This window comes from Protomyctophum bolini, assembly GCF_963924005.1.
Source record: "Protomyctophum bolini genome assembly, chromosome: 1".
NCBI lineage: Eukaryota > Metazoa > Chordata > Actinopteri > Myctophiformes > Myctophidae > Protomyctophum > Protomyctophum bolini.
The window spans coordinates 26,244,019-26,262,379 of record NC_137862.1 but is presented as its reverse complement, the minus strand read 5'-3'; the positions used below and the strand labels follow the sequence as shown (position 1 = coordinate 26,262,379).

At 41.1% G+C, this 18,361-nt stretch overlaps 1 protein-coding gene across 2 annotated transcripts in view; it reads left to right on the top strand.

The window, feature by feature from the left end:
* Positions 1-3,689: 3,689 nt before the first annotated feature.
* efl1 (elongation factor like GTPase 1) overlaps positions 3,690-18,361 on the top strand; it is a 107,025-nt gene continuing 92,353 nt past the window's right edge. The window contains exons 1-8 of one of the 2 annotated variants that reach the window (XM_080768334.1): positions 3,690-3,736; positions 5,966-6,069; positions 6,172-6,239; positions 7,139-7,223; positions 7,866-7,999; positions 9,389-9,526; positions 10,771-11,018; positions 16,733-16,856. In XM_080768334.1, the coding sequence (XP_080624460.1) occupies positions 5,979-6,069; positions 6,172-6,239; positions 7,139-7,223; positions 7,866-7,999; positions 9,389-9,526; positions 10,771-11,018; positions 16,733-16,856 (888 nt within the window). In that variant the 5' untranslated portion in view covers positions 3,690-3,736; positions 5,966-5,978. Of the gene's footprint in view, positions 3,737-4,149; positions 4,208-5,965; positions 6,070-6,171; positions 6,240-7,138; positions 7,224-7,865; positions 8,000-9,388; positions 9,527-10,770; positions 11,019-16,732; positions 16,857-18,361 lie in introns of those variants that run through there. The other variant, XM_080768335.1, reaches the window with a different exon arrangement.

Below are 18,361 nucleotides of genomic sequence, written 5' to 3'. Positions count from 1 at the left end.
CGAGTCCCGCTCATGACGACCATTGCTGCGTGCCCCTCCCCATCTCTCTCTCTCCTTCCTGTCAATCTTCACTTGATACTGTCAATAAAGGCAGAAAAGCCAAAAACAAATCTTCAGTTAGGCTACACTAGCCCCTCCTATGCCCAGCTTTGTGTGCTTGTGTGATTTCATGTATGATGATGTACAACGATAAGAGCGCCCTTCCCTTCACACAAGTCTGATTTCTTTTCAAATAAAGTAGAGATGTACTGTAGTGATGCAGAAGTAAAAGTATTGGGAATTGGAAATACTTCCACTAGTTAAGTAAATGTACTTTAGTTTACACCAGGGATACTCAAATAGATTTACCTGTGGGCCACATTACAAAAATGGCAAGGGGCCAGGGGCCAGTAGATAAAATTACGACATTAATGATACTTGATAACTTCTCTCTTTCAATTGCTTTATTTTCGCAAAATGTATCAAAGTACAATGTGCATGCACACAATATGTAAATAAATAAATGTGTTACATTTTCTTGCATAAACACAAAGAGCTGTTTCCATAACTGCACAAATTATTGCAAATAACATGAGTAGCTGTTATAATAACATAACATGAGTAGCTCTTTGCCTGCCTGCCTGTCTGTCTGTCTGTCTGTCCATGAGTAGTTATTTGTCTGTCTGTCAATGAGTAGCTGTCTTACTGTCTGCCTGTCTATGAGTAGCTGTCTGCCTGCCTGTCTATGAGTAGCTGTCTGTCTGTCTGCCTGCCTGCCTGTCCAATTGTCCATGAGTAGCTGTCTGTCTGCCTGTCTGAGTAGCTGTCTGCCTGCCTGCCTAATTGTCCATGAGTAGCTGTCTGTCTGCCTGTCTATGAGTAGCTGTCTGCCTGCCTGCCTAATTGTCCATGAGTAGCTGTCTGTCTGCCTGTCTATGAGTAGCTGTCTGCCTTCCTGCCTGTCCAATTGTCCATGAGTAGCTGTCTGCCTGCCTGCCCAATTGTCTATGAGTAGCTGTCTGTCTGTCTATGAGTAGCTGTCTGCCTTCCTGCCTGTCCAATTGTCCATGAGTAGCTGTCTGTCTGTCTATGAGTAGCTGTCTGCCTTCCTGCCTGCCTAATTGTCCATGAGTAGCTGTCTGTCTGCCTGTCTATGAGTAGCTGTCTGACTGCCTGCCTGTCCAATTCTCCATGAGTAGCTGTCTGTCTGTCTGCCTGTCTATGAGTAGCTAGTCTGCCTGCCTGCCAGCCAGCAAGTTGGTTAACAGAAAATAAATTGTTATGGCTGAGTAAAATAAAATACAATAAACACAATTTGCCTGAAAATAGATTACCCAGCTATGACCTTTTTCATGAAAAAAGTGATATGGCTGACTGAGTAAAATAAAACAATCTACCTGAAAATAGATAGCTATAAGTGAAGAGCAATTTCTGCAATTTCCACAATTACCATTTCCGCAATTTCCATTTCCGCAATTTCCTCAATTTCCATTTCCGCAATTTCCGCAATTACCATTTCCGCAATTTCCGCAATTTCCATTTCCGCATTTCCGCAATTTCCACAATTTCCACAATTTCCATTTCCACCATTTCCGCAATTACAATTTCCGCAATTTCCATTTCCGCAATTTCCGCAATTTCCAACTATTAATGGCAGCTGGGTTTCATCATTCAAATAAAATAGAATTCTGTCCGTTTAGCTATAAAATTATGTCAGGGAATAGGGATACACAGTATATGTCTTTCATTTGCATTGCATCTCCCCCCCCCCAAGCTTTTATTTTCGTTCGAGTAATAGTACAATTCTAATAGTATTACTTATAATAATGTAATTAAAGATAACTTCATTCAGATTTATTTATTTTTATTTCATTTTCCAGATTTTTTTTTCTTCTTTTTTTTTAGATTTTCATTGGTGGGCCAGTCATAATGGTCCCGCGGGCCTGATGTGGCCCGCGGGCCTGAGGTTGAGTATCACTGGTTTACACCACAGCTGATGTGGGTAATTTAATTACATAATAGTAATAACAATGAAAATCTACAGAGTAACTATAGTAACGTTTTCAAATAATTGTAGTGTATGTACTTCATCAACGGTCAAAGGTTGGTCTCCATGCATGATGCAGTCCAGACGGATACCATATATCAGTGGTTCCCAAATGGTTTCGTGTCAAGGACCCCCAAATCAACATTTATTAGGCCACGGACCCCACATTTGAAAACATATGCCAGTGTTAATGTTTCGGAATCACTGCTGGAGACATAAAAATCCTCCCTTATTGGGGAATAAGGGAGTATTTTTTACGGCTCCAGCAGTGATTCTGAAACATTAATTTCAAGGACCCCCCAGTTTCACACGCATCAGGCTACGGACTCCTGATTTAATGGCATTTCTATCTCTGGTACCCCAATTTATATCGTAAAACCACTGTTCATTTAACTCTAAGAGTGTACAAATGGAACCAAATGGACCCGTCCTTGAGGGGGTTCCATGTGTTCCAGGGACCACCAGTGGTCCTTGAGGGGGTTCCAGGTGTTCCAGGGACCAGTGGTCCTTGAGGGGGTTCCAGGTGTTCCAGGGACCAGTGGTCCTTGAGGGGGTTCCAGGTGTTCCAGGGACCAGTGGTCCTTGAGGGGGTTCCAGTGGTCCCCAGTGGTCCTTGGGGGGGGTTCCACGTGGTCCCCAGTGGTCCAGGGACCACCAGTGGTCCTTGAGGGGGTTCCATATAGTCCCCAGCTAAATGACGGAGAGTTGGTAATCAAATTGACCTCAAAGATCTTTAAATCTTGAGAGCATATCATTAAACCAAATGGACCTTTTCCATATGGACCCTTATAGATCCATTTGGTTTCAGTGTAGGCTTTATAGCTATTATTGTTAAACATCTGCATTACTTAATTTACAATATTACACTTAGATACATATTATACAATTAGGCCTATAATAAACATTATATTTTGATGAACGTTTGCCTGTAGACTTAAAGATAATTCTGAACAGATTGTTTTTGCTTCAATCCTTGGGTTAAAGCTGTGCTGCAAAACTCAGTGACTCACTGTGTATAACACACACACATTTGTAATCACATATATCAATCATATTACATTAGTCAAACATTGCAAAAAAAACAAAAACATATAGCTACTACAAATATATTCAACCTAGGGTTCAGACTTTCTCTTAACCCTCTAGCACCCAGAGTTGCTTTTTAGCAACAAATTTAATTTAATTAATTACTAAATTATTATTATTTTTTTCTGTTCTTTTTTCACCTAAACGTCATCAGTGATGTTCATTGCAATGCCATTTCAATGCCATTGGTCATGATATTTGCATATAAACACCCCCCACAGAGGCTGAAATTCACACAAATAAAAAATGTCTGGACTCATTTTTTAACCTAAGACTTTTGACCTTTACCCTAATTAAAAGTAGGTAAAATAATTGTAATATATACGACTTGTCCTTTAATTGCAGTGACCAGTGTGACCACCACACAACGTGACAGGCATGATGCTCAAAGATTCATTGCGATATTCCATTGCATCATTGCATGCATGATGCATCTGATCTGATCTGATCTGGCAACCTAATTGACAACCACCAAGGAGCGTCCTCCGTTGCTATGTGACGTTATTCTTACGTACCAGCTAGTGGGCGTGGCGAACGTCAACGTGTATCGGCACGTGACGGCACGCACGCGCCGAGCCGCCGACTTCTTCCGGAGACAGCAAACACAGTCAGAGAGAGAGCAACGTGAGTCGATACTCGAGAGATACTGTTACTGTTCACATCATGTGTGTTCTGTTCTGTTCTAAATAATAACGTTGTTTTGTCGTGTTTTACACTATAAACAGTCACGGAGTGACGTGACAGAATCCTCCTTCTCGTGGCGTGGGTAAAGATATCAATTCAAAGGAGCTTTACTTTTAGCATGAGAAAGCATGCGTTCACTTTCAGCCAAAGCAACAGTCAAAAAAGTAATAAATACAGTTGAAAATGGGGAAAGTATGTACAGTTGGAGGGGTGGGGGATACACCGGTACAGCATTGTGTAAACAGAGCTATGTCACATATGTGCTTATTATACATGTTATAAAAGGGTATACAACAGCTTTTTTGAAACAAGCACCTTTTTGCCACTTTGTGACAAATAAGCATTTTTCTCAAGACTAGACCTCCGATTTAAAGTGCAACGATTTTTTCCACCCTAAAACATGATCATCAGGTATTATTCTAATATAACTAAGTGTACAGTATTTGTTAAAATGTTGTTTTTATGTGTGCACGCCCACCAGTTCATTAAGTATGCATGGTTTGCCTGGTGGGTGGTGATCCATTGCACATAAAAACGACTCCAGGGTGTCTAATGAAGTACTGTCACCGCATAGACACATGAAAAATACAAAAAATGTGGCACTCCATCTTTAAGATGTTTAAAGGGGCACGGTGGCACGGTAGTGCTGTCGCCTCACGCTCGGGGCACTGTGGGTGCTGGCGGCGTGTTTCCTCCTCCGCGTCATCAGTGCCCATACCCGAACTAAGGCGGGGTTGGCGAAAGGGCCTTTCTGTGTGGAGTTTGCATGTTCTCCCCGTGTCCCCTAGGGTAGGTACCCTCACAAAAACATGCAGTAATCCTGGTCTCTAAACTGCCTCCTCCTGGCCAGCTGGGGCGCCTGATGGAGGGGAAAGGAACTGGTTGGAATAACGTGTTCCTTCCATGCGCTACGTCCAACCAGGGAAACTCCCCCCTGTCAGGTGTAAAGTAGCAACTTGGACACTCAAGCATGAAAGGTGTGTAGAGCCCAGGATCACAGTAGATGATTGACACAGGGGTGAAAAATGGGTTACAAAAATCGTGGGATAAAAAATAAGACGTTAAAGGGAGCAGTTCTGTTTACATGTGCAGTAGGTCTACTTGGTACAGATATAGTAGTTATCTTAGGGTGGTTGTATTCCATTGGCTAACATTATTTTGTCACAACACCTCACAAGTCTTGCTCCTGTGTTTGCACATTGTTGTATTTCTCCCAATAGCTATGGGAGTTTTCTGTGGGAAGTATGTGTATGTTTTGGTACAGTGGGCAGGACAGTGGCGTGCACAGACATTTAGAGGGGCAGGTGCTTACGTAAGTGAAAAAAGGGCACCCTGTGGAACCGGCCAGTTGCCTTAATAGTGTGAGAATTATAGATTTTGGGGCATAAATAATATTTTAGAAGCTTTTATTTTATTTATCAAGAATTGATCAATGTCACCAAAAGGGCACATTGCTGTCCAGAGGGCAAGGGCCGGTGGTGCTCTAGCAGCCCCTAGTGTCTATCTGTGCACGCCCCTGGGGCAGGTGGTTAGAAAGTGTGTTCATTGTTCATTCTAGATCTAGACACACTTCTGTGGAGTTATTAATTATAGCCATGGTTCACATGACACTGCTGAGTCCTTTTTTGATTGATTGATTGATGAATTTATTATTGGAGAATTACAGTACATGTAATGTTGTCAAGCAAAACTCAATACAAAATGTAACTGTGGAGGACAGTCACGACACCATAAAGTATTACACTTATTTACAATAGGGCCCACCATGTTCAATTCATCATAAAAATTAGATACGTACAAATATACTCTTCTATTTTGTCAAAAACAGGAACTCATCATAGAGGAGGTAAAAAGGGGAAAAAACAGACATTGAGGGGAAGGGATTCATTGTTTACGGCGGCCACCCGCCAGTTTCTAATTGCAGCCGTCCGTATAGGAGCCCTTTGAGAGCGGTTTTGAAGGAGTCAAGGGATTTGCATGTCTTAATGACTGTTGGTTGGGCGTTCCACATTTTGGTGGCATAGGAGTGATACTGTTGAGTTTGTCGACTATAAAACTACAACGATGTTCGTAAATAACAAAGGAACTTAAGGAAGCTAACATGAGTCAGTAAATTACGAGCATGGGGGCCCTACTAGCTATAAGTGATGTGTACTTCATTCTTTCCAGGTAAATTACGAGCATGGGGCACACAAGCTTAAACAAGATCATTGCACTCCAGAAAAACCCTGCCAACATCAGGAACCTCTGTATCCTGGCTCATGTCGACCATGGTGAGTTGTTGGTGATCATGTTACATCACCTTTAAATTATGGCACTGACTTTTCTCATATAAACATTATCAATGTATGTGCTGTGGTTTTCAATATTTACAGGCAAAACTACACTGGCTGACTGCTTAATTGCAAGCAATGGTATAATTTCAAGTCGCCTGGCTGGACAGGTATGTGTGTGTGTATGTGTGTCCACCAAAGGTATTCTATTTCTAACCTACATATTGCACCTTTTATGGGGTTGATTGATTCATTTGGGGCAGCAGTGGCTCAGGGGTAGAGCAGCCGCATGGCAACTGGAACGTTCCCAGTTCGATCCCTGTGGGCGGCGGCTCCCCCAGAGTTACTGTCGAAGTGTCCTTGAGCAAGACACTGAACCCCTTGCATGGTTTCCTCCGCCATCGGTGTGCGAATGGGTGAATGTAATGCACAATCTATGACTGTAAAGGTGTATGACTGTATATGTGAATGTAATGCACAATCTATGTAAAGTGCCTTGGATAATAAAAATTCACCATTTACCATTTGATTTCGTCAGCTGAAACGATGACTAAAATGACTATACCCTTTATCAATGACGAAAACAAAATAGAAACAAAATAAGCTTTGATGACTAAAACTAAGACTAAATATTGACAATTTCGACAACAAATAAGAAACAGACTATTATGTTATTGGGAGGGATCAGTGGAGAAGAGATCTAGTAGAACTAAAAGCTATTAAGTTTATTGTTGTGTTCTGAAAATAGCAGATCTACAAGTTCACAACTTGTAGATCGACTATTTTCAGCATGCAACCAGACAGTAAAGTGTAAAATCACCCATCAAGGCCCAACACAATGCATTTGTGTTGACAAACTCAACTAGTCGACTAAAATCTTATGATAATTTATGTAGTCAACTAAACCTAGACTAAAACATTTCAGATGACTAAAATATGACAAAATTCAAAATGTGCTGTCATGACTAATAGTACCTGTGTTTTTTATTTGCAATGTCTTCTGTTGCAGCTGCTATATCTGGACAGAAGGATGAACATATGTTTTTATTTGTAATTTATTCTATTCCAGCTGCGATATCTGGACAGCAGGAAGGACGAACAGATCCGTGGAATCACTATGAAGTCCAGTGCCATCTCTCTGCACTATGCAGTTGGTAAGACTTTGGCCACTTTTCCCCACAACGCAACGGTCTCCAGAGAAAACAGTCCTGTTGAGTTCTCACTTTTTATTCAGCTTTTACACAGAGACGCAACAGCCAGTGTTGTTTTCGTCGACTAAAACTATGACAAAAAATGTTTGTCGACTACCTTTTTTCACTGACGAAAACTATATGGAAACGAAATGAAAACTTAAGCTACGATGACTAAAACTAAGACTAAATATACCGGTAGTGACAACAAATAAAAACTAGACTAAATGTTAGGAAGGGACTAGTGGACAAGAGATCCAGTACAAGTCACTTTACACTTTGTTGCATGCTGAAAATAGCAGATCTACAAGCTCACAATGCGTCGCAGCGTGACGCGTTGTGAGCTTTTAGATCGGGTATATTCAGCAAGTGTAAAATCAGTCATTATGACGGCATCAAGGCCTGAGAAAATACATTTTAGTCTACTAAATCAACTGTAGATTTAGTCGACTAAAATCTCATGATATTTAGTCGACTAAAACTAGAAAACACTAAAACATTCCAACGAAATGAAAGCTATTCAAGAGACTATGACTAAAACTAAAATCTAAATGTGCAGCGAAAAACAACACTGCTTCACACCCCCCCCCCCCCTTCTCCCCTCAGGTGAAAAAGACTACCTGTTGAATCTGATCGACTCTCCGGGTCACGTTGACTTCTCCTCGGAGGTGTCCACGGCTGTGAGACTGTGTGACGGAGCCATCGTCATCGTAGACGCCGTGGAGGGAGTCTGTCCCCAGGTCTGTGACCATTCCGTCCACTAAAAAACCTACGACGAAAAATGCTCGTCGACCATTCCATTTTGTACAAGTAGAGATGTCCCGATTTCAATTAACAGAGAGGCTAAAATCATGATAAACAAAGTAGAAATTGAACGCGTGTTTGAAAATAAATTCTTAGGTATAATTATTGACAGCAAACTTAATTGGAAACCGCATATAAATAATCTAAGGACAAAATTATCTAAAACCATTGCTATAATGTATAAAGCTAAACCTATACTAAACCAGAACTCATTATATATGCTGTATTGCTCCCTTGTACTCCCATACATCAATTGCTGTGTGGAGGTATGGGGGAACAATTACAAAACAACCATCCATCCATACTAGAACAAACATCAGAGAGAGGTGCATATCGGTCAGAGGGGTCAAGCTGTGGAATGGATTAGATGATGAACTAAAAAACTGTAGTACAATAAACAAATTAAAAAAATGGTATAGATCAAAAATAGTAGAAACATATAGAACATTGATATGATGTTCTGTTTTGTGTTCTGTTTTTGTTTTGTTGTTTTTTTGTTGTTTTTTTGTTGTTTTTTTTGCCTTGTTCCTGTTAACTGTATTGTCCTGTTTGTCTTTGTTTTTGTTTTAAGTTATGTTTGTTTGTTTTTGTTGTTTTTTTCTACCTTCTGTTTCCTTTGTTTTATTATTTTACTTATGAAAGCCATTTATTTTCTAGAAGGGTAGGCACTATAAGCTTTGGCTTCAGCCTACACCTTTTTGGTCTGTTTCTTTTGAATTTTTTTTTATTGATTTGATTGATTTGTTATAATGACCAAAACAAATAAACTCTACTCTACTGTATCGGATCGGCCCTTATTTGGTCATATTGGGTCATATCGGTATCGTGGAATATGCCAGTCTAACCACAGATCCGACACAGTGGTAAGGGGTTGACACTATGGCAGGTAAATAAAATGTTGGTGCATGTAGAGTTTGCTTTCGAGCTGCCCAAACTGCAAGTGCACATTTGAGTGAGGAGTCTGATATAAGCACAACACGAGATATATATATATATATATATTTATATATATATATATATATAGCTAGATATCTACTGTTTAAACGCGGTTGTAGGCCTGACATCGACATTTAAAAACTGTCCACCTATCAGTGGTGCTTAAAAGATTTGAGGCACATTTTCACGATTTTTCAAAAATAGCAGACCCGAGTGGCGCGCTATGACCTTGTAGATCTGCTATTTTTCAATAGCTAAAGCATAACATAATGCTAACACCAAAAAGGGTTCCCGCCCAGAATGGGTTAATGGTCTTGTCAATGTGTGTGTTGTTGTGTTGTCGACGCAGGCGGTTGTTTAATGTCAATGTGTGTGTTGTTGTGCTGTAGACGCAGGCGGTGCTGCGTCAGGCCTGGCTGGAGAACATCAGACCCGTTCTGGTCATCAACAAGATGGACAGACTGATCCTGGAGCTGAAGCTCAGCGCCATGGAAGCGTACACGCACCTCCAGAAGATCCTGCAGAAGGTGGGATTCTTCTGAAAATGTCTTTGACTGCAGCATTACCTCGTGCCGTTTTACATTTCTGTCTACTTAAGTAACAATGTTCATTATCGAAATGTTTGGCAAATCTGCAGAAAAATGTAATAAAAAAATAAAAGCTTGCCACTAGCTTTCTTCATAAAATGTGTTCATAATGGGTGTCTACTATCACCGTTCAATTTGTTCCACTTTGTTTCCCTTGGGAAACTTTGTGACAGCTGCTGAAAGTTGGGGGAACCAATAACAACCAATATAATGCAAAATTCTCAACATTTAAGTAGCATGTGACAAGTCAAACTAGGGGGTTTTCATGATTCTGAATCCATTCCAAGCATTAGTTTTGCACTAAAAACACTAATTCGGCTAAAAACGGCCATAGCCGTCATCACAAAAGTGGCTATGACTGGATTTAGCCTAAGGAGTACCAACCAAGGAGTGTTTTTCGTTAGATATAGGTTGTTAATGGTACCCCGACTTTCAGCATCTGTTACAAACTTTCCCAAAGGAAACAAATTGGAACAAATTGATTAGTAATAGATTAGTAGACACCATTTGTGGCCAAATTTGACTGAGGGACTGCCATTGGACCTTTTTTTTTTTTTTTTTTTCATGTCGTATGAAAGCAGAGACTCATAGCTTCAAATTGACATATTGGTTGTTCAGTTTGACCCAACAGTTTTGGAGATGTCTTGCAGAAAACAGCGAGTTGACAAAAAGTCAACTCTAGTATGTGAAGAGTCTGCCTGTGCTATTAACTCATTTTGGATAAAACAAAAAGTTTTTCTCCTGTGGTGAAAAGCTGGAGGTTGCACGATGGCAAGGCTCTCAGTCAAATCTGGTCACATTTGGTCTCGATTTTATTATATCGCTAGAAGCTTTCATATTTTGAAGAAGAGGCGGATGAGGAGCAGAAACGAAGCACTAGTATATCCATTATCCATTAGATCAAAACCACGGAGACGAGGCATTCTTTTTGCCGCGCTAACAGCTAATAGAACGGTAAGCTAATGGCCGGAAAATGAAAAAAATGAAAAAAATCTGAATATTCTTCGCCTGGTATCATTGAGGATGCTCTGGGACGTGTACACACGTCCTTTAAACGTGTCGGTTGGAATCCCTAGGACGCGTGGACACGTCGGGTGGACGGAACCAGTTCAAAAAGTAAATTGATTAAATGCTGTGTGGTGTTCTCCACGTATACTGTGTGACTGTGCTTCTCCCTATCCCAGGTGAACGCAGTGACAGGGTCACTGTACACGTCCAAGGTTCTGGAGGAGCGCGCAGAGAAGGAGGAGAAGGACAAGGAGAGCGAAGGAGGAGGAGGAGGTCCAGGGGAGGAGGAGGATCTCCCAGGAGGAGCAGAGCAGGTGTATGACTGGAGCTCCGGGGTGTTGGAGACGGACGACTCCCACCTCTACTTCTCTCCTGACCAGGGAAACGTGGTGTTCAGCAGCGCAGTGGACGGCTGGGGGTTCAGGTATACATACTGTACACGGAGGAGTGGCACATTTTGATTAATTTATGGGTATTTTTTGTCGTATTTTAGTAATCTTAAAAGCTTTCGTTTTACTCTAGTTTTAGTTTTTTTTTGCCAGGGAATTCTTCAAAAATAATGGCGCTAGAGGGACAGCAGATATGGCAGATTTTACTCTAAAATCTCAACTTGAACGCACCAGTGTTGATTTTGACAACGCAAACCAAACATCCCTCCCTAACATTTAGTTCTACTGGATCTCTTCTCCACTAGTCCCTCCCTAACATTTAGTTCTACTGGATCTCTTCTCCACTAGTCCCTCCCTAACATTTAGTTCTACTGGATCTCTTCTCCACTAGTCCCTCCCTAACATTTAGTTCTACTGGATCTCTTCTTCACTAGTCCCTCCCTAACATTTAGTTCTACTGGATCTCTTCTCCACTAGTCCCTCCATAACATTTAGTTCTACTGGATCTCTTCTCCACTAGTCCCTCCCTAACATTTAGTTCTACTGGATCTCTTCTCCACTAGTCCCTCCATAACATTTAGTTCTACTGGATCTCTTCTCCACTAGTCCCTCCCTGACATTTAGTTCTACTGGATCTCTTCTCCACTAGTCCTTCCCTAACATTTAGTTCTACTGGATCTCTTATCCACTAGTCCCTCCATAACATTTAGTTCTACTGGTTATCTTATCCACTAGTCCCTCCATAACATTTAGTTCTACTGGATCTCTTCTCCACTAGTCCCTCCATAACATTTAGTTCTACTGGATCTCTTCTCCACTAGTCCCTCCCTGACATTTAGTTCTACTGGATCTCTTCTCCACTAGTCCTTCCCTAACATTTAGTTCTACTGGATCTCTTCTCCACTAGTCCTTCCCTAACATTTAGTTCTACTGGATCTCTTCTCCACTAGTCCTTCCCTAACATTTAGTTCTACTGGATCTCTTCTCCACTAGTCCCTCCCTAACATTTAGTTCCACTGGATCTCTTCTCCACTAGTCCCTCCCTAACATTTAGTTTTACTGGATCTCTTCTCCACTAGTCCCTCCCTAACATTTAGTTCTACTGGATCTCTTCTGCACTATTCCCTCCATAACATTTATTCTACTGGATCTCTTCTCCACTAGTCCCTCCCTAACATTTAGTTCTACTGGATCTCTTCTCCACTAGTCCCTCCCTAACATTTAGTTCTACTGGATCTCTTCTCCACTAGTCCCTCCCTAACATTTAGTCCTACTGGATCTCTTCTCCACTAGTCCCTCCATAACATTTATTCTACTGGATCTCTTCTCCACTATTCCCTCCCTAACATTTAGTTCTACTGGATCTTTTCTCCACTAGTCCCTCCATAACATTTAGTTCTACTGGATCTCTTCTCCACTAGTCCCTCCCTAACATTTAGTTCTACTGGATCTCTTCTCCACTAGTCCCTCCCTGCCATTTATTTCTACTGGATCTCTTCTCCACTAGTCCCTCCATAACATTTATTCTACTGGATCTCTTCTCCACTATTCCCTCCCTAACATTTAGTTCTACTGGATCTTTTCTCCACTAGTCCCTCCCTAACATTTAGTTCTACTGGATCTCTTCTCCACTAGTCCCTCCCTAACATTTAGTTCTACTGGATCTCTTCTCCACTAGTCCCTCCCTAACATTTAGTTCTACTGGATCTCTTCTCCACTAGTCCCTCCCTGCCATTTATTTCTACTGGATCTCTTCTCCACTAGTCCCTCCATAACATTTAGTTCTACTGGATCTCTTCTCCACTAGTCCCTCCCTGCCATTTATTTCTACTGGATCTCTTCTCCACTAGTCCCTCCCTAACATTTAGTTCTACTGGATCTCTTCTCCACTAGTCCCCCCCCCCTAACATTTAGTTCTACTGGATCTCTTCTCCACTAGTCCCTCCCTGACATTTAGTTCTACTGGAGCTCTTCTCCACTAGTCCCTCTCTAACATTTCAGTCTAGTTTGTATCTGTTGATGAAAATGTCCACTAGATGGAGCTATAAGCTCAGATTTTATTATTTTGAACCAAGAGGCAGACCCAGATATAACAGACACTACAAAAAAGTAAAAAAAACCTTCATTTTGTCCAAATGTGACAGGCGGGGGGGGGGGGAAATCACATTCTGTACTTAAGTAAAAGTATCAATAACGCAATGTAGACATACTCCGTTATAAGTACAAGTCCGGAACACAGCATTTATTTAAAGTAAAAAGTATTCGTATCAAAATGCAATTATAGTACTCATTATGCAGAATTTCCTGTATAAAATGTTAAAATTAGTTGCATATTTTCAAATGGACAACATGTATATTAGGGCTGAAGTTATTAATGTATGTTTTGTAATTATAATCTAAGTCTACAAAACTAGTAACTAGTCTGCTAAGTGCCTAAATTGAGTTGCATCCTCAGGTCTAAATGGGTTAACGTTGTTCAATCAGACTTTTCTGTTTGGATGTATGGGCTGTCAATCAGATAGGACTTTTCTGTGTGGATGTATGGGTTGTCAATCAGATAGGACTTTTCTGTGTGGATGTATGGGCTGTCAATCAGATAGGACTTTTCTGTTTGGATGTATGGGTTGTCAATCAGATAGGACTTTTCTGTGTGGATGTATGGGCTGTCAATCAGATAGGACTTTTCTGTGTGGATGTATGGGTTGTCAATCAGATAGGACTTTTTCTGTTTGGATGTATGGGTTGTCAATCAGATAGGACTTTTCTGTGTGGATGTATGGGCTGTCAATCAGATAGGACTTTTCTGTGTGGATGTATGGGCTGTCAATCAGATAGGACTTTTTCTGTTTGGATGTATGGGTTGTCAATCAGATAGGACTTTTCTGTGTGGATGTATGGGCTGTCAATCAGATATGACTTTTCTTTGTGGATGTATGGGCTGTCAATCAGATAGGACTTTTCTGTGTGGATGTATGGGCTGTCAATCAGATAGGACTTTTCTGTTTGGATGTATGGGTTGTCAATCAGATAGGACTTTTCTGTTTGGATGTATGGGTTGTCAATCAGATAGGACTTTTCTGTGTGGATGTATGTGCTGTCAATCAGATATGACTTTTCTTTGTGGATCTATCGGCTGTCAATCAGATAGGACTTTTTCTGTGTGGATGTATGGGCTGTCAATCAGATGTGACTTTTCTTTGTGGATGTATGGGCTGTCAATCAGATAGGACTTTTCTGTGTGGATGTATGGGCTGTCAATCAGATATGACTTTTCTTTGTGGATGTATGGGCTGTCAATCAGATAGGACTTTTTCTGTTTGGATGTATGGGTTGTCAATCAGATAGGACTTTTCTGTGTGGATGTATGGGCTGTCAATCAGATATGACTTTTCTGTGTGGATGTATGGGCTGTCAATCAGATAGGACCTGTGTGGATGTATTAGGAGCCTGTGGAGCGATGTGATCGGTTTTGATAGCAATAATCTTCGTCCTTGGCGCTGCGCGTTACTAATTGAAAAGACGTGAACTTCGTCCTGTGCGCTCAGGGTGTTTTAAAATATATATTTTATGGACATTGATATATCAACTGGTAGGAAGAAACTTTCGCACACCTAGAAATCAGGCCTATGCAAAGGTGCGTAGGCCAGTGGACATCAATGAAAGGAATGAAAATACACCCGCACACTGTGTATCTGCTCGGTACATGAGTATTTTCTTTTTAACACCATCCGCGCCATTGGTGTAGATCTAGGTCAATTGAAGCCTATTATTTAATACTACACTTGCCGTCATTGGCGTAGATCAATGGCAATTGCGCTTTTATAGTGCTTTCGATCGATCAAGCCATAATGCTACTTACGTTAGCATCGGGTAGCTAGCTGTTGTCATGACAATGGATCGCCCATCTTAGATCGTCCACGCCATAATAATCCATTTCTTTCAATCGTCGGCATCTCCTATTCTTTGACCCAGATGGCGTTTTTGGTCAAAACAGCGTTTCTTTGACGGCACAGAGCTGGCAAGCCGGCATAGATCCATATTGTAAACAAGGCCTGTCCGGGACCGTTTCTACTTACTAGGTTAATACTACTTCCGGAAGTCTGGAAATGTGGCTTTTCAAAATAAGAGCTCAACTGGAAGAAATGCTGGCGTGAATTATATCCTAATTTTTCAATAAATGCTAGCGGCTAGAGTGTTAATAATGCAACATTTCGGTCCGTCCGGACCTTCTTCAGACATAGTATAGGTATGCCTGAAGAAGGTCCAGGCGGTACTCGTGTACCGAGCAAATACAGTGTGCAGGACGGGTGTATTCTATTCCTTTCATGGACATTGATATTAAAAATAAACACAAATGGTTAGGTATGCCCATATGATGACCATATGATGAGGATATGCTCTAAAAGTGTGAAAAACGTATTTTTCATTTCACTAAGTCTTTAAGTAACCAGTTACTTTCGGTGTCCGTACCGTTATTGTTGTGCAGACGACGGCAGTCATGACAAACACAGAGGCCTGGTTGTGACAGTAAGCTGTGTCCTTGGTGATAACTCTCTGCTATAAATACATGAAAGTCCACTCTCAGCGGAGACACAGAAAGAACATTAACAGAAAGAAACTACTTTACTGATGAATGGAACGTCTCACCATCATGTTTACCCAGACAGACGCATTTTTTTAAAATCACTTAGAATTGACAAACTCTGTGTTTGTCTGAGAGATGGGCTCACTTCAGAAGACAAACTCTGTGTTTGTCTGAGAGATGGGCTCACTTCAGAAGACAAACTCTCTGTTTGTCTGAGAGATGGGCTCACTTCAGAAGACAAACTCTCTGTTTGTCTGAGAGTCACTGATGGGCTCGCTTCAGAAGCGATCAACGAATTAAACCACTGTCTGTTTTTTCTTTCCTCCTGGAAATACAACGTCTGGGTTTCCGAGGCTACTGTATCGTCTCGTCTCCTTTGTCAGCGAGCTTTGCACAAAGAACCATATGCCAAAAAAGAGGCACAACATTATTTAATTTCACTGGCAGCTAATTATGATTGATTATGATGATTTAGTTTGTCTTTTGAATACAAGGTCACGTCATGTTTTAGTCAAGTGAAAAGTTTTAGTTTTAGTCTAGTTTTAGTTTACATCTGCAATTGATTTTGTCGGTGCTTTGATGACGTAAATAATGGTTTGTTTTAGACTTAGTGGCATATGCGGAAAATAGCCGATCTACAAGCTCACAACCAAACATAAAATTACTAGGCTTTTAGTTCCAATGGATCACTTCTCCCTCCCTGACACGTTAGTATAGTTTCTATTCAACAACATTTTGAATTGTCTCTCCTAGTTTTAGTCATCATAGCTTAGTTTTTATTTAGAGTTTTCATCATAGTTTTAGTCGGCGGAATGAACACTGCTACTGTGAAGTGTGAACTGATACTATACTGTGTGCAGAAGGAGGAGAGGACATTTAGAGCCTTTTACGACAAACGACAAACGTTTCGACCTCGAATGTCTTCATCAGAGTCATCGATGAACATGACTCTGATGAAGACCTTCGATGTCTAAACGTTAGTCGTTTTTTGTATACTAGCACCTAAATAAAAGGCTCTAAATGTCCGTGCTGCACCAGTGTCCTCTCCTCCTTCTGCATTAAGTGTCCTTGTTCCTGTGATGCACCGGACCAGCCGTTTCAGGCTTGAGGCGCGTTTGTAGACTCTATGTTACTATACTGTGTGTTGTTGTTGTTTTTTCCTAGAATCCAGCAGTTTGCCCGCATCTACAGCCAGCGGATGGGCATCAGAGAGGAGGTTCTCCTCAAAACCCTGTGGGGAGATTTCTACCTCAACGCCAAGGCCAAGAAGATCATGAAGGGAGCCCAGGTAACGGAAACTACCCTACTTAGTACGTATTCTACCTGGAGGCTTCTCCTCTGTCTGTGTCTCGTAGGAGAGCTGTGAGAAGTTCAGAAACCTTGTCCACCAGTGACGGTAAACGTACAATATTTCACTCTCAGATGTAGTGGATTGGAAGTACAAAAACTGGACATCAGTGTTGATTTCGTCGACTAAAACTAAGACGAAAATGTTTCGTTGACTACCTTTTTCCACTGACGACAACGAAATGGAAACTAAATAAAAACTAAGCTATGATGACTAAAACTAAGACTCAATCGAAAAGACAATTTAGTCAACACCAAAAACTAGACTAAAATTTTAGGAAGGGAGTAAGGGACTAGTGCAGGGGTTTTCAACTGGTTTTGACCCAGGGACCACCATTCTGACTAGGAGCAGCCTGGGGACCACCACTATTGTGTCGGGTGGGTTCATCGTAGATCTATGATGGACCCACCCGACACAATAGTGTTGGGGCATTCATGCACCATGGGTTAAGATTGTTTTTGTTTTCTTCTTACTTGTTACTCACTAATCACACTATCACAGGCTACATTCATGAGCTGGACAAAAAAAACTATGTTTCAAAGTATTTTATTATCAAAAGTTTTACAAAAGTGTTTTTTACTTGTACTAAGCATGACTCAAAATAAGTCTCAAAATAATAATCAATTTCAGTTACACACACACACACACACACACACACACACACACACGGCAAACGATAGGTCAAGGTCAAGGTCAAGGTAAACTTTATTGTCCACAAGGGAAATTTGTCTTGGGCTTTCACCCCAGCTGCAGCCACACATAAAACATCAAAGACAACAAAAATACATCACAGTGGAAGACACAACATTACACAATTGCACACATTATGTGAATAATCTAGCCTCACGTAGTTAGATAGACTGAGAAGTTGCACATTGAATACGTCACGTATTACGTGAGACTATTCAATCGATCCGCGGCAAATATTATAACTCTATGGCAGGGAGATTTGACTTTCCCAAACGTATTATTATGAATTGGATGAATAACTTATGGCAACGTCTTACCGCGCTTGCCTTGGGCAGCAACTAGCACGGTAAGCACAACATGCGTTGGGTGGAAGCACAACATGCGTTGGGTGGAAGCACAACATGCGTTGGGTGGAAGCACAACATGCGTTGGGTGGAAGCACAACATGCGTTGGGTGGAAGAGCAGTATGGTTGTTCCACTGCAGCAGCTGAGCTGACGGCTCCGTTGCTGCAGAAACTAATTCTGTGCGTGATGTTTACATCGTGAGTTGTTATTTTTTTAGTTTATTTGACGCGTTGAGAACTTGACTTTTTGAAATGTTAGATTCGACTTAAGTTATTATTATTATTATTATTCACAAACAAGTAAAAAGAGTGCAAATAAGTTTTATATAGAAAGGTAAAAAGGCAAAAATACAACTTTTCTGAATGCCTGGCTGCGGACCACCAGCAGTACCTCCGCGGACCACCAGGGG